General features: G+C 38.1%; 1 protein-coding gene across 1 annotated transcript in view; it reads left to right on the top strand.

The window, feature by feature from the left end:
* Positions 1-14,360, top strand: part of CCDC162 (putative uncharacterized protein C6orf183) — a 39,780-nt gene extending 25,420 nt beyond the window's left edge. The window contains exons 3-10 of the mRNA XM_020287166.2: positions 2,454-2,526; positions 2,793-2,903; positions 6,278-6,391; positions 6,916-7,110; positions 8,194-8,347; positions 9,056-9,213; positions 12,674-12,826; positions 14,196-14,360. Coding sequence (XP_020142755.2) covers positions 2,454-2,526; positions 2,793-2,903; positions 6,278-6,391; positions 6,916-7,110; positions 8,194-8,347; positions 9,056-9,213; positions 12,674-12,826; positions 14,196-14,309 — 1,072 coding nt within the window. The 3' untranslated portion in view covers positions 14,310-14,360. The remainder of the gene's footprint in view (positions 1-2,453; positions 2,527-2,792; positions 2,904-6,277; positions 6,392-6,915; positions 7,111-8,193; positions 8,348-9,055; positions 9,214-12,673; positions 12,827-14,195) is intronic.
* Positions 14,361-16,788: the final 2,428 nt, after the last annotated feature.

The following is a 16,788-nucleotide window of genomic DNA, read 5'->3' as shown; positions in this document are numbered from 1 at the left end:
TGAAAAATGAGGTTAAAGTATGTACCTTGCCTACTTCATAAGGTTGTGAAGATCAAATGAAATAATGCATGTTAAACATTTTGAAAATTAGAAAACACAATGCAAAGATCAAGTGTTGATATTACAACTTAAATGTCAAATTGTCAGGCAAGTGACTCCCCCACTGTACATTGTGATTTAAAAAAAGGCTTTCTCAAGTCTCTTTAGAGCAGAGTGATGGGAAATCCTAGATGCCCTTATTTGTCTACTCCCCCGAACCACCCAACACTGCACCTGGAAGAATCTGGCTATTAATTCCAGTAAATACTTCTTGAGCACCTTCTTTTTGCCAGGTGCTGTGGTAGGTTCTGGAATCCAGGGAATACCCATTGCTGATAATCACTGTAGCATTTCCCACTAGACTGAAAAATCTGTTGAGAACTAGAGGATATCTTTGACTTACTCTTCTTTCTTCCTTCTTTTCTTTTCTTTCTTTCTTTCTTTCTTTCTTTCTTTCTTTCTTTCTTTCTTTCTTTCTTTCTTTCTTCCTTTCTTCCTTTCTTCCTTTCTTCCTTTCTTCCTTTCTTCCTTTCTTCCTTTCTTCCTTTCTTCCTTTCTTCCTTTCTTCCTTTCTTCCTTCCTTCCTTCCTTCCTTCCTTCCTTCCTTCCTTCCTTTCTTCCTTTCTTCCTTTCTTCCTTTCTTCCTTTCTTCCTTTCTTCTTTCTTTCTTTCTTTCTTTCTTTCTTTCTTTCTTTCTTTCTTTCTTCTTTCTTTCTTTTCTTCTTTCTTGCCTTTCTCTGTCTCTTTCTTTGTTTCTTTCTTTCTTTTTCACTCTTTCCCTCATTTTACTCCCACAAGCCACAAGCCCAAAACTTTTCAGTGGTTAAGTGTTTCATACACACTTGCTGAATGAATAAATGACTGAAAGCACGCTGAATGAACAATGCTGGATGAACAAATGAGTAAATCTCTCTTTGTGGGTTGATGCATACATCACTTATGTTCACCAACAGCTTTTAGGTCATTCACAGGCACTTTGAGGTTAATGAGAGGAAAGACAAGCTCCGAGGGAGGGAGGGTGGATAGCTAGGCCCACGACCCTGCCATCTCCCAGCATGCCAAAGACCAGGAGACAAGAGGGCAGGGGAAGTTTTCTTCTGTTTCCCTAACTGCCTATTTAATAGCTGATCCCCTTTCCGGTTGGTTACTGGTTCTCCACCTCCACAGGGACCACAGCCAGGATCCAGTAATCACAAAAATTATACCTTTGATTTACTAGTGCTTTTACTCTTACGCCCTTTCAGAGCTTTCCTCTTTTTTTTTTTTCATCAAACCAAGATGTGAGGAGGTGAGGGAGGCATTATCTCCAACTTCGGTGGTGGCAGGGGTAGAAATTTGACACAAAATGTCTCAATGGGTTATGTAGGCTCACCTCACATGGCTGATGGATTCCCTGACTGTCAGCCTTGTGTTCTTTTCATAGGACCATGGCCTCCAGTGGGGGAAATTGCTGGCAAGTGTACAAACTGTGTATTTTTATCCTCCCTTAAAACTTATCTGTAGGGACTGATAAGGTCATATGAATAATATTAATCTAAATTTCACGGTGTACATCCCCCTCATAATCTCTCGGTGGTCTCTCACATGTATTCTACAACTACCTGCTGTGGCTCCCTTACCAATGCCTGCAAAGTCTCATCTTGAGAAGGTGATGTCTGCATCAGGGTTGCTTTCCCCTGATATTCCCAATTCTACCGAGCCTTGGCATGTATCTTATGCCAAATGGGGAGAGCTCTGCTCTTTTCTACCCAGGATCTGACCTCCTTGCTGGGACCTGACACCTGTGCCTCCTTGTGTCAGAGTTCATGGTGAAAACAACTCCCTCATGACTGGGCTTGGACAGGAATGCACGAGGCAGCTGAAGCAGCACTTCAGTTATAAATGTTTTTCATAGGAATAAACAGAAAACTTTTTCCTGAAACAGGAAACTTTTCATGTTTGATATTTAAGGATCATCTTCACCCCAGATAATTCACAAGAAGACAAAAATAAAAACACTTTGTTCCAGTTACAAGATACTGGTTTTATGAGTCAACTAGGGTGAAAACAAGATCTGATAAGCACAGTACTTGTCAGACATGGATAAGGTTACAGGAAATAAAAATCCTCACCATTGTGCCCTCCCTATACTCTGGAGTAGAAAATAGTGAGGTCAATCAAGGGTGCAAGGAAAGACTATCTTTGTGTGGAGAGGAGAGAAAAATTGGCCCAGGGAAAGGTTTAGCAAACATGAGAGAGACTGAACAAGATATAAGAAAGTGGCCTTTACATGCCCACAATAATGCAATATAATATAATGTATTTATTCAGAAATGAGCAGTTGTGAAGAGTTACAGATTAATCAGGACCTAGCTATAATCTGGTCTATTATAGCTTCTATAATTACAGCTTCTATTGCATAAATCTTTCTGCAGCTCTGTTCAAATACCAAAGGACATTTCTTACTTTAGAAGAGAAAGGGAACTGGCACTAAAGAAAACTTTACAGGTGAGTAGGAGAGTGGGCTATTCCAATACAACAGTAAATTTGATTTTGCTCACTTGTTGGAAACTTTTAGCAGGGAAAGATTTTTTGCAAACAAACAACTGTTGTAATTGACAGAAAAAATAGAATACAAGAAAACAATAGAACAATATTCAGCCTACTTCTGGATCAGTTCAGGCCACTATTTCCTTGGAAATGTCTGATTTTGTGACATTTGAAACTTTACAGTTCTTTGATTTGAGATGTTTAAACTAGTTCTTTGGGTTTAGGTGGCCGAGTCGAAGCCCCTTGTTGTTCAGGCAGATGTCATGCAGAGGGAGCTAGAGAGCTGCCTAAGAAGAGAGTACACTCCTGAAAACTTACCTTTGCTTCTGTTGCAGGTAAGAGTGATTCTGCAGTTTGAAAAACACACCTGGAATTTAGTAGAAATGGATGAACAAAGCTGGTTTTGGGGTATATCCTCTGGCCAGGATAAGATTTGTCTACATGTGTAGTTGGAAGGGCTTGGTCAGTGTAAATGCTGTTCTTTGTTAGAGACCTGATACCTATGCCATAGTTTAGTTCAGTTTAAAGTCACTGTACAGTTGACTAAGTTTCTACAAAATACTGCCTGTGCTGCTATTATGGGGCAATACAACATTGACTAAGGCAATTCAAGTCCTCAAAAAGCTGTTGGCTAACCTAGAGAAGACATTTCTAGAAATATCTCTTTAAAAAATAACTCAAGACATGGGGAAAAGGGTTTCCCATAAAGATTGTTATTGTAACATTATAATAAAAGTTTAAAAAATTGAAATTGCCTAAATATCTTCCAAAAGGAGAAAGAATTAAGAAAAACTAAATATCTATCAATAGGAGAAAGAGTTAAGTGTGGTAGTGGTATTAATAGAATATTATTCTGCCATTAAACATTTTAGCATAATTATTATATTATGTAATATTAGTTTATAAAAACTAATATATGTATGTGTGATAATAATGGTCAAATAACGTACAGAAAAATCACTTGAAGAACTTAGACTAAAATGTTAACAATTACTATGTTTGGATGGCAGGATAATGAATTTCCTCTTTCTACTTTTATATATTTTCTAAATTTTCTATAAGCATGTATTATTTCAATTTTTAAAATTCCTTGTTTCTGTTACGAGTTGTATCTTCCCTATGCATACAAATTAGTTCTTTAGCAACCAGTTAGCAATTAACTATTAATAACAAAGAAACAAAAGATACTGAGATTCTGTTTTCAAGTCAAACTGTTATGACTGTCTTTATTCAGGATTCCTTTTCCCTGTCATTTCTGGCATTCTTCATTTCTTTGTCTATATCAGTGCTTCTCAATGGAGAGAGGAAGGGGTAGAGATGGAGGACATTTTTTGGCCCCCAAGGGACATTTGGCAATGTCTGGAGATATTTTTAGTTGTCACAATTTGGGGGGAGGGGTACGGTTGGTTGCTTATGGCATTTAGAGGGTAGAGTACAGGGACGCTGCTAACCTTTTTACAATGCATAGGGGAGCGTCTCACAACCAAGAATTATCTGGTCCCAGATGTCAATAAATAGTGTGAAGGCTGAGAAACTCTAGTATAGTCTAAATTTCCAAATGGTATCATTTGCCTTCTGTCTGAAAAACTTTTCCTTTTTTTCCCCCCACTTTTTCCAGTGAAGAACTTTCTTGTTGGCTGGGCCAGGTGGCTCATGCTTGTAATCCTGGCACTTTGGAAGGCAGGGCAGGGGTGGGAGGATCACTTCAGGCCAGAAGTTCTAGAACATTTCTTGTAGTACAGGTTTGCCAGGGACAAATTCTCACAGTCTTTGTTGTTTTGAAAAAAATATTTTCCCTTAATTTTGGAAAGATATTTTTGTTCAATATAGAATTATTGGTTGGAGGCTTTTCCCCATCATTACTTCAAAGATGTTGCTCCATTCTCTCTGGCTTACACAGTTTTCATTTCTGAACATAATAGGTCTTTTTGTTCTCTGGATGCTTTTAAGATTTTCTCTTACTGGTTTTTAGCTATTTTATTATGGTGTATGTTGATGAGATTTTCTTTGTGTTTCTCTTGCTTGGGGTTAATTTCAACAATTATTTCTTTAGCTATATGTTCTGTACATCTCCTGGGATTCCAATTAAACATATGTTAAACTAACTTCATATTGTTCTGTAGATCACTGAGATTGTTTTCTTTCCAGTATTTTTTGCCTTGGTGCTTCATTTCATATAGTTCCTATTGCTATGTCTTCAAGTTTACTAACCTTTTTTAATGTATTATCTAATTTGCTTTTAATCCTAGCCAGTCAATTTTTCAGAAGTTCCATTTGATTCTTTTTGATATTTTCTATTTCTCTCCTCATGATGTTTACATTTTCCTGCCAATCCTTGAGCATGCTGAGCATATTTACAATAGTTCTTCGAAAGTTCTTGTTTGCTAATTTCACCACCGCTGTCATTTCTGAATCTGTTTCTCATCAATGATTTTTCTTCTGCTTATGGATCATGCTTTCCTGCTCCTTTACATGTCTAGTATTTTTTGTTGAATGCTGAAAATTGTCAATTTTTTATTATTGAATGCTGGATTTTTTTGTATTACTTAGAGAGTGTTGGATAGTCAGTTAAGTAACTTACATATTAGCTTAATTCTTCCAAGGCTTGCATTTAAGCTTTGTTAGAGGTTTAAAATAATCATTACTAGAGACATAGTTTATCCTTATTACTAAAGCTTTTAGTGTTCCACTGAATGTCCCAGGTATTCAGTGAAGAGCCCTCACTCCAGCTGGTTGGACTTAAACTCTCCCAGCTCTGTATAACCTCTGAGAACTGTTGAGTTAATAATGTCCCAGTAAGTTATTCATTGTGCAGCCTCCTGGAGTGTCATCTTTTGCATGTATGGCTTAGTATTCAGCAACAGATTCAAAAGGATCTCTATATAATTTCTGAAGCCCTTTCTTTTCAGAGCTTCCTCCTCTCCAGTACTCTGCCCTGCAAACTTCAGCTGACTCCACTTCCCAAACTTCATTTTCTATCTCCTAAACTCAGAGAGACCACCTACTCTGCTTAGTGTTCCCTTTCCTTGCTCCAAGGCTCAGTAACTGCCTTCAGGCAGAAAACCAAGTAGGTTGTAGGGCTTACATAATTTGTCTCCCTTCTCTCAGGGACCACACTACTGCATTGCCTATTGTCCAATGTCAGAAAACAGTTGTCTTGTATATTTCGTCCAATTTTCTAGTAGTTTATGATAGGAGGCAAAGTCCACTTTTAGTTATTCCATCATAGTCAGTATTATTTTCATTGTCAGGAAGAAAACATTTAAAGGAGTTAGCTTATTTAACTATTTTTAAGTATAAATAAAATTTGTGATTTGAGGTTATAAGCTATAGTCTTACCTATACATGACCTATAGTAATGTACTTTGTACTTTTGACTCATAATTTCAGTTTTTAATACAAAATTTCAAGCTCAGCTTTAGATAATTTGACATACATTTATATGATTGCTAAAATTGTTTAGTAATATAAATTAGCTTAAAATCTATTGACTTGGCAATAGATCATAGAGATTTGGAAAGTCAACTTGCTTTATTTAAATTTGAATGGTATCTTGAGCCAGACTTCTCAATTTTATGATCTTCATGTGGAAAAATACATCTTTCCAAAACAACTAGAGACTGATTTACCTATTGTTAGTGTAAGACTTAATTCAATCTTCCCACTATAATTATATTCTGCTAAGTGCTTATTTTTGTTGTTGTTAAAGTATTACACAGACAGAATTACGCAGCTGGTCCAGAGTAAATATTTACACATGCTTCGGTGGAAGAGGTTTTGCCAGCACAGTAAGATCATGGAGCAACTTTATCCTCTTTACAAGGTAGGAAGCCCATGAATAGAACCCGCAGGCTGTTTATCTATCTATCTATCTATCTATAGATATATAATGAAACAAAATGGTCAATAAGGGTGTCAACTGTTTTAAAAGTCACAGCTAAAGACAAGAAAGGCACTAATGGGTGTACCTTCCTATCTGTTCTGCCGGTGGCAGGAGATAATGGTACCTGTTCTTAAGAATGAGATTAGAAGCAAGTTTTGTATGATAGGATTTTCTTTGCAGATTTGGCCTCCTCAGTTATAGATAAAAAGCTCAGAAGCTGACTCCAGTTACTATGCATCCTTGTGCACTGACTCTTTGCTTTGAGTCTGTCTCCTTCAAAGTTCTGAGAATATGACCACTGCCCTTTTCAGACAAATTCAGAACATGGAAGAACTTTGGGATTCCAGGAACCCCTTATTTGCCCCCAAACAGCATTACCCTATCCTTGGAAGCAAATGATACAGAGAATAAGGATTGCAAAAATCCTCATGAAAAAGTTCTGTCTTTGTATCTCTCTGCAACAGAAACAAGTTGGCTACATTATGCAGGAGTACAATGATGCCATTCAGAGAGCGGAAAGATTGTCTGTTGCTCGGGAAAACTTCCTTATGGGTAAAAACAATCCTCCTAACTTAGTGACACAGGAAGACCTGACTATTTACACGAAGTGGTTAGTGTGTCACCTACACTCTCTCAGGACTATTCACCACTACCTGCAGGTATGTGAAACAGCGGTGTGATGATGTGGTCCCCTTCCTGGAATGGGTAGCACATTGTTTTCTCACACCTGTCACTTAGTTTTAGATTGCCACTGTTTCTGTACTCCACTTGCCCTACAAATGACAGGAAAATAATGGGTAACTGGCTTTTTTTTTTTCAGTCCTTGGAAAATTTTTCTTTTGAAACCTTGCTCTACTGAAATCACTCCATTAATTTAGTTTTCCCAAAGATGTTGTACTATTTCATATTTACTCTGTAAGTTCCTATTTTAATCATCTTGTTCAGGATTGACACTTTTTAATTTAGATTCATTTTTTTTATTCAGCAATACTTAATGAGGGTCTAATGTGTGCCAGATACTTGCCCTAGCCAAGCAGCAAAGATGTGATCTTTGCTGAAAAGTAACTGGGTCCTAGGCTGGCAGGAAGATGGGCAAGAAAATCTTCAACTGAAATACGACGGGATAAGAAAGAATCGAATAAGTATAAGCACAGCGTAAAGACAGTCACAGAGGAGAGGCCCTAATTTAGGCTAGAGGCATCAGAAAGGAGTGACATGATCACATTTCCATTTTAGAAAGAGTATTGCCACCTAAATCTTTTCCTACTCTCTGTCTTATCTGAGTGACACCACCACCCACAGAGCTGTCCAGACCAGAAACCTGGCCATCACCCTGGCTTCATCCCTTCCCCTCACCCAGTCCAGTAGTCACTGTGGGGTCTGCCTCTGATACATCTCTCCAGTCACGTGATGTTGTAACCAACTGCTCATAAGTCTCAGTCCTCTACAATCTCTTTGAGGTTGTATCTTGTCTCATTCTTCTTTGTAACCCGAGCACGTCACATAGTGCCTCGTCCGTTTGGGGTGCTTGATCAACCTGGCTGGAGGTTAAGGTCAGAGTCAGTAACAGTACCAGGTGTCCCAGCTCCAAATTTAGCCCCTTATCATTGGGCGGGTTACTGAGGTCCCACCTCTACCTCTGTTCTTCTCTATCAAAGCAAAAGGCTTCCCCTGAGCCCAAGTCTGGGAGCTTCTGTGAGAATTGTGTTGATTTGGGGCCTCTTGGTTGTGCCCTTCTGTAGGCCCTCCAGTATCTGCCCATGTCCGAGGTGCTTGGCATAGTTGTCAACCACGTCCCAGAAGTCGGTCAAGAAAATGAAAAGGTCTGTGTCAGTGACCTTGACCCTGACATCCAGGGTGCTGCATCTCCTGGCTTTATGGATACCAGCATTTCAGGTAAGAAATTAGTCTTCTTTCCCCTAGGGTAATGTGGAAAAAATAAGATTGTGATGTTGCACATGTGATTTTTTGTCCCATGGTCTTGCTGAAATTTTTCTAATATACGAAGAAGTTCTATCTTCTTAATAAAAATGTCTTAATTTAATATTTTCTGATGGGGAAAAATAACAGATACTTTCCTTAGACATTTTTTGTCTTCGTCCTTGTAACTATCAAATTCAGAGAGAGGGGAACAGGTATATTTGAGTCAGGAGTCCTGGGCGGTAGGCCTGTTTCTGCCATGGCCTTACTGTGGGCATTTCATCTACCTGGGCGCCAATTGCTCATCTTCCTATAAACCTTTCAGAAGAAGTGATCCCTACTATTCTTTCCAGTTTTAATATTAAATAATTCTAAGATAATGTTCTCATCTGAATCAATTTAATAGTCTTCCTGCCCTTACCTTGTGTTACTGATGACTAAGACGCCTAATCAGGTTTCTGAGTGACATTCTTGCTCAGAATATGTACAGGGAAACCCAGCTCGAAGGATTAGTCAGATCCCCCAGCCAAGTGTGGTGCAGACTGTAAATTGTGGCAGAGAAGATTGGGCTAGGAGCAGAATGGTCCTCCCATCAGCAGAGGGGTCCTACCCCCAGCTATCTCAGAGAACTCTGTTTTCTCTCCCTGATGGTGTTCATTGCTCTTGATGTTGGATTTTTCACAGGGCCAATGGGAAAGGAAGCTGCTTTCATCCTACCCCAGCACACAACAGAAACAGGAGAACTGAAACCTCAGCTGAGGCTCCTGCTCTCCCATTTCAATATCCCATATGATGTAGAAGAGCTAACGGACTCCACGAAGGAAATGGAACTTTTTTCTCTGGTATATGATTCTTTTCTTTTTTCTTTTCTTTTCTTTTCTTTTCTTTTCTTTTCTTTTCTTTTCTTTTCTTTTCTTTTCTTTTCTCTTCTCTTCTCTTCTCTTCTCTTCTCTTCTCTTCTCTTCTCTTCTCTTCTCTTCTCTTCTCTTCTCTTCTCTTCTCTTCTCTTCTCTTTTCTTTCCTTTTCTTTTTTTGAGACAGAGTCTCTGTTCCCTGGGCTAGAGTGCTGTGGTATCAGCCCAGCTCATAGCAACCTCAAACTCCTGGGCTGAAGCTATTCTCTTGCCTCAGCCTCCCAAATAGCTGGGACTATAGGCACGTGCCACCACACCCAGCTAATTTTTTTCTATTTTTAGCAGAGACATAGTCTTGCTCTTGCTCAGGCTGATCTCCAACTCTTGACCACAAACAATCCTCCCACCTTGGCCTCCCAGAGTACTAGGATTGCAGGTGTGAACCACCGTGCCCAGCCACTATACTCTTTCTTAATACAAATATAAGTTTTTTAGAAATAGAACACTAGTATTTACCATGAAGTTGCATATTTGACTGCCAACAATTGTTTCTAGAGTGACAATATAAAATAGTAATAGGTAAAATTTAGATTAGCAGTTAGAAAGAACTTCCTCTCTGTAAGAGTAATGGGAATTTCGCATAGTGAATCCAGAAGGATTGTAGGACTCATTTTTCTGCAGATTTTAAAGCAAAAGGTGGGGTACAGCCTGTAGCAGATCATATAAATGTAACCAAGGTTTGGCAAATTTGTGTGGCAGAATTGTCAAGTGTCTAAAGCACTCCAGCTTTCAAAATGTGTTGTAACAGCTCTCTTTATTGACAAAATGCTTTACATTTAATAGACTGTACATTGTGTAGTGATATTTAAAGTCATGAAGCCTTCTCTGCTTTAACACAGTGTTGCACATCCTTTAAAAAACCCCTCAAATTATTAAAAGCCATGTTAAAACTTATTGTGAAAAATAGGACTAGGGGTAGAGAGCTTAGATTTATAATAACAAATTTTTCAGCAAGAGTTTCAACAATAAAAGTTTTTTCTAGCTCTAGCTGTATATTATTTGCAAATGTACATATTTGCTAGGTAAAAATAATACATTGATTGATCCACATGGGCAAAAATCAAATCTGAATGTTTTTGAATGCTCTTCATGGAAGAAGGAGCCACAGTCTCCTTGATCACCATTTGCTTGACATTGAAGTTTCACTTGCGTTTGTATTTGTCCCAGCATCGTTTTACCAGGATGATTTCTATTAATATGCGACACAGCCTCTTTAAGCTCACTGGAACCAATGGCATCACATGTCTTCTGCTTTCTTCGAAAGTGGTGATGTTTAGTTCTTGTCTTTTTTTTCATGTTACCAGCAGCACTGTCTCCAGCAGAGTCCTTCTATGGGAGTGTCTTCGCCCTTCTCATCACCGAGTGTTATGATAGGCAAAACATGGAATCAGAATAAGATGGTGTTTAAAAAGAACCAAAATAAATAAAAGTAAATTATAGCACAATAGACAATTATTAATAAGACAACATGAGGCTAGCTGAGCATGTCAACAAAGCAGCCTTGTTTCCAAAAAACAATGTGCCTCCTTTCTACAGTTCCACTTTTTTCTTATAACAGTATTTTGTGAAATGCTAATTGTGCTCCCAAGATAACCAATTACATTGTATCAACTTTTTTGTGTGTAGGTAGAGTTCCTAAATTTAGGTGCTGTTTATTCTGGAACTCTAATGCTCTAGACAGGGTCAGCAAACTACAGCCTGCAGCCCATCCCCTGTTCTTTTAAAGTAATTGGAATACAGTTGTCTTAGTTCATTCAGGCTGCTATAACAAATTGTCATAAACGAGGTGCCTTATAAACAATAGAAATGTATTTCTTATAGTTCTGGAGGTTGACAGTCCAAGATGAAGGAAGTTTAGTGTCTAGTGAGGGCCCACTTTCTGGTTCATAGATGACACCTTCTTGCTGTGTTCTCACATGGTAGGTCAAGAGTCTCTCTGGGACTTCTTTTATAAGGGGACTAATCCTATTCAGGAGGGCTTCATCCTCATGATCTAATCACCTCCCAAAGTTCCCACCTCCTAATCATCACCTTGGGAGCTGGGATTTAAACAAGTGAATTTTGGGAGCCATAAATATTCCAACCATGGCAACAACTATGCCCGTTCATTTATCTATTGTTTATGGCTGCTTTCACACTACAATGGTAGACTTGAGTAGTTGCAACGGAGACCTGGTGGTTTGTAAAGACTAAAATATATATTGTCTAGCCCTTTAAGTTTGCCAACCTAGCCACAGACCAGAGCTGTCTCACTGAACTTCCTACAGTGACGGCTATGTTCTGTGTCTGTGCTGTGTGATGTGTTAACCACTAGTCACATATGGCTATTGAGCACTTCAAATGTGGTTAGTGCACAAAGAACTAAATTTTAAATTTTATTTATTTTTAATGAATACACATTTAAATGTGAAACAGCCATATGTGGCTAGGGCCTACCGTATTGGACAGCACAGCCTGGGAGGTACCAGCATTGACTAAAAGAATCTTCAGCTCTGTGACTCATGAACTTGCTCACTCATTCCAGAAACCTTTGTGGAAGCCCTAGTTTGTGTCAGCACTGTGGTAGATTCTGTGTGTGTGTGTGTGTGTGTGCGCGCGCGCGTGCACATGTGCTAATATATGCATAATGTAAGATTTACCATTTTGACCATTTAAAGAGTTCAGTTCAGCGACATTAGGTACATTCACATTGTTGTGCAACCATCACCATGTGCTGAGTTCTTGAGATTCATAGTCTGTGTCCTCAAGGAGCTCACCATGTAGTGAGGAAATCATGACACAGTGTGGCAAGGGTGCTGATGAAGGTGCCACCATAGGCTTCCTGGACCTGGGCTTGCTCTGGAGAAGGTAGGAGGAAGTGTTGGGCATTTTCACAGTAGGAAGTTATGTTGAAAGCACATATGTAAGTGCTATAGCCTCAGTGTGAAAGTAAGATATGAAGGGAATAGGTTGAGGTGCTTTACAGAGCTTTAACAGATCCTAGCATCTGGATTCCTCTCTAGTTATATCCTCATTAGGCTTCTGAGAGCAGGATTTACTTAACCCTTAAATTTTCTAGTTTATCCAATGATCAGAAAAAATGAAGGTATTTCCAAAGTTGGACAATTTACTTTCCACTTATATTTAGAGTCCAGATAAAAATACATGAAAAAAAATGTGTTAATATCTTTCAGAATAAGTAACACAGATGATTATGGTAATGAGCTGACTGAGTATATGTGCCACCCAGGTATGCTCATGGAAGGTCCTGTTATAATAACAGTTGTGTTTTATAAATCAGTTTGACTCCAAGGTTATTTCAAATATAATCAGTGGCTGTTTTTGAAATTGCCTACAATCTGAGACTTTTTTTTCTGGGTTCCACTTCTCTTTTCTTAATCTTGTTTAGGTTTCCCAAAAATTTCAAACCATCTTCACAGAGCAACAGAGAATGCAAACGTTTCCAGACTACGAGACTGGGATAGCGAAAGCAGAGAATTTGGGTTTGGCAGGACCTGCTGTAACCCTGAAGAAGACGGCTAACTGGATTTCCTTTATAAAGGTAGGGAGGCTTGTTAGTGATGTGAGCAGCGTCACAAAGTGTCGTCCAACCAGGCCAGCCAACCTGGAAGCACTGGGTCTGTCTGGCCCTATTGTCCCCCTCCTCTGTGCCCTCAGCAAACTGTCTTCCAGGACCAAGAGGGGATGCCTGCCCATCCTCAGGGAAGGCAACTCAGAGAACCTGGCCATGTGCTCCAGGATCTCCCATCCCTTTGCCTGCCTTGCCTCTATGTTGAAGTTAGCCATGCTGGTTCAACCTTCTCTGGAAATTTCCCAGACACCTGTACCCCGCTCTACTGGGTCCAAACTCCCTGGTTGCTGTTAATGATATCAGATACTTGGCAAGAACAAAGGTTAACACACAAAGGTGTAATTGACTTGTGTAAATCCAACTTTTAGCCGAAAACTATATATTTGGAATATACTGTGTGTCAGGCACGACCCTTTGTCTTGGAGATACATAATTCACAAAAAATACACAAGTAAGCAGATTAAATAAGATGATTTTAGGTAGTGCTAACTACAGTCATTTCTCATTATTTGAAGTAGTTATGTTCTAGAAAGTCACCATGAACACTAATTTAGTGAATACTGAATTGTTACCCCCAAGGGAAATAGGGTTAGGTTCCTGGGAGCCTTTGGTTGCAACATTGATCAGTACATAACTTTGTTTCATGTTTCTTTTGAGATATCTTAGTTAATATATGCAGTTGCTTCATTAACGTTGAACTCATGGCAAATGGTCATGAACAAAGCTCATCTAACACATGTGTTTTCTCCAAAAGTTTACCACAGCCTTCTTGTGCTTAGGGACATTAGACAGCACTTCAGCTTTGTACTTGGGGGCCGTTTTCAACAGTGAAATCACCACCAAAAAGCACAAAAATATAAAAAATATGCCACTAACTAGACCACAAAAAGGACCCTTATTTATAGTATGCAAACAGAAACAAGAAGGCATAGTGTTGCCTTGTTCAAACTTAGCTGGGAACATGCCCATTGGGCGACTCAAATTTTCATCACTCTGGGCATACCTATGAATAACTATAAAAATTCTACCAGTATTGATTTTGAAGTCACAAATGTTAGATAGTAGGCAAAATCGCAAATATTGAATCCACCTGTTCATGGGTGGTATCGTGTCACCCCAAATGGATCTGCCACATCTCATAGGTCAGGTGCCAACAGGAAATGCTGCTGCTGTCTCCTTGCACAGAGTTTGAACCCATGAAGACCCATTCCAAGACCTCACATGCCCTAGCACTGAGGCCAGATCCCATTTCAGAAGGTCCTTGAATCTCTTTGCCTGCAACTTTTATTAGAACCATTCTGTTATGTTGTAACTGTAAGTGAACATATTTGTCCATTAGATCAAGCCAAAATGTGATCCATGGCAAAAGAAGCTTTTAATCAAACTAAAAAAACGGAGAAGAATAGATGTATTAATGCAACTCCAAGGAAAGTTTTTGAAGGTAAGAAAATAACAATTTCCTGTAGATAAGATTCTTGCTAAAATCATTCTCAAAAAAGAAAATGAAATTTTCTTTCCCTTTTTAAAAATGTTGGCATGGATTCACTGTGAAGGCTTTATTTGGAACTTCCTAATCTAATTGCCAAACTTTAAACATGTTGTTAGCTTTCAGTAGAGAATAAAAAATTGTCAAAAGAACTGGATTTTAGTCAAGCTTTAATACCAAGTCTCTGTATGAAATCAATCTAGTCATGTAACCTCCTTGAGCCTTAGTTTCCTCATCAGTGGAATAAGAATATTAGACTAAATGATCTTTTAAAAAATTTTAATTGACACATAATTTTACATATTTATGGGGTACAAAGTGATATTTTGATACCTATAATGTATAATGATCAAATCAAGATAATCAGAATACCCATCATCTTAAACATTTATCATTTTCTATGCTAGGAACATTCAAAAAGCCTTTCTTCTAGCTATTTGGAAATATAAAATAAATTGTTATTAACTATAGTCACCATACAGTGCTATAGAACACTAGAACTTATTTCCTCTATCTAGCTGTAATTTTGTATCTTTTAACCAATCTCTCACTATTCTTCTCTCCCCTCTTCCCTTCCCAGCCTTAGAAACCACTATTATACTCTCTACTTCTATAAGATCAACTTTTTTAGCTTCTGCATATGAGTAAGAACATGTTGTATTTATCTTCCTGTGTCTGGCTTATTTCATTTAACATAACGTCCTCCAGGTTCATCAGTGTTGCTGCTAATGACAGGATTTCATTCTTTTCTATTGCTGAATAGTATTCCATTATGCATGTATACCACATTTTCTTTATCCATTTATCTGCTGATAGATACTTAGGTTGATTCCCTCTCTTGGCTATTGTGAATAGGGCAGGAATAAACACAAGAGTGCAGATGTCTCATTGATATACTGATGATTTCCTTTCCTTTTGATTTGTACCCAACAGTGAGATTGCTGGATCATATGGTAGTCCTAATTTTAGATTTTTGAGAAACTTCTCTGCTGTTCTGCATAATGGCTATACTAATTTACATTCTAACAGTGTGTAAGAGTTCCTTTTTCTCTGCATCCTTCCCAGCATTTGTTGTTTTTTGTCTTTTTAATAGTCATCCTAACTGGGGTGAGATGATATCTCAATGTGATTTTGATTTGCATTCCTCTGGTGATTAGTAATGTTGAGGATTTTTTGCAGACTTGTTGGCCATTGTGTGTCTTCTTTTGAGAAATGTCTATTCAGATCCTTTGCCCATTTAAAAATCAGATTATTTGTGGGTTTTGCTGTTTAGTTCTTTGAGATGCTTGTATATCTGGATATTAATCTCTTGTCAGATTAATAGTTCTCCCATTGTACAGGTTGTCTTTTCACTCTGTTGAACATTTTCTTTGCTATTCAAAAGCTTTTTAGTTTGATATAATGCCATTTGTCTATTTTTGCTTTTGTTGCCTGTGCTTTTGAAAGTGTATCCGTAAAATCATTTCCAAGACCAATATCCTGAAGTGTTTCCCATATGTTTTCTTCTAGTAGTTTTATAATTTAGGGTCTTATATTTAAGCCTTTAATTCATTGTGAGTTAATTTTTGTATATGGTGAGAGGAAGGAGTCTAGTTTCATTCTTTTGCAGATGGATATCCAATTTACTCAGCACCATTCATTGAAGAGACTTTCCTTTCCCCAATATATGTTCTTGGTGCCTTTGTAAAAAATCAGTTGGCTGTAAATATGTGGATTTATTTCTGGGTTCTATATTCTATTCCTTTGGTCTATGTGCCTGTCTTATGCCAGTATCATGCTATTTTAGTTACTATAGCTTTTTTAAAAATTTCAGAATATTATGGGGGTACCAATGTTTTGGTTACATGAATTCCTTTTGTACCATTTGAATCAAAGCTGTAAGTGTATCCATCACCCAGATAGTGTGCATTGTACCTGGTAGGTGTGCATTAACCCATCCTCTCCTCCCCCCACCCACCTGCTTGATTTCCGTTGAATTTTGCTACCATATGTGCACATGAATGTTCATCAGTTAGTTCCAATTTGGTAGTGAGTACATGTAGTGTTTGTTTATCCATTCTTGTGATGCTTCATTTAAAAGGATGGTCTCAAGTTCTATCCGGGCTTTTACAAAAGGTATTAATTCACCATTTTTTATGGCTAGTATTCCATGGCATATATATATATATATATATATATATATATATATATATATATATATGTGTGTGTGTGTGTGTGTATACACATATACACACCACATTTTATTAATACACTCATGTACTGATGGGCACTTGGGTTGTTTCCACATCTTTGCAATTGGGAATTGTGCTGCTACAAACATTTGAATGCAAGTGTCTTTTTTATAAAATGTTTTTTTTTCCTTTGGATAAATACCCAATAGTGGGATTGCTGGATCAAATGGTAGGTCTACTTTTAGTTCTTTGAGGTATCTCCATATTACTTTCCA

Source organism: Microcebus murinus, chromosome 5, assembly GCF_040939455.1.
Source record: "Microcebus murinus isolate Inina chromosome 5, M.murinus_Inina_mat1.0, whole genome shotgun sequence".
Lineage (NCBI taxonomy): Eukaryota > Metazoa > Chordata > Mammalia > Primates > Cheirogaleidae > Microcebus > Microcebus murinus.
Note: the sequence above shows the minus strand (reverse complement) of the source record. Positions and strands in the feature narration are given on the sequence as shown.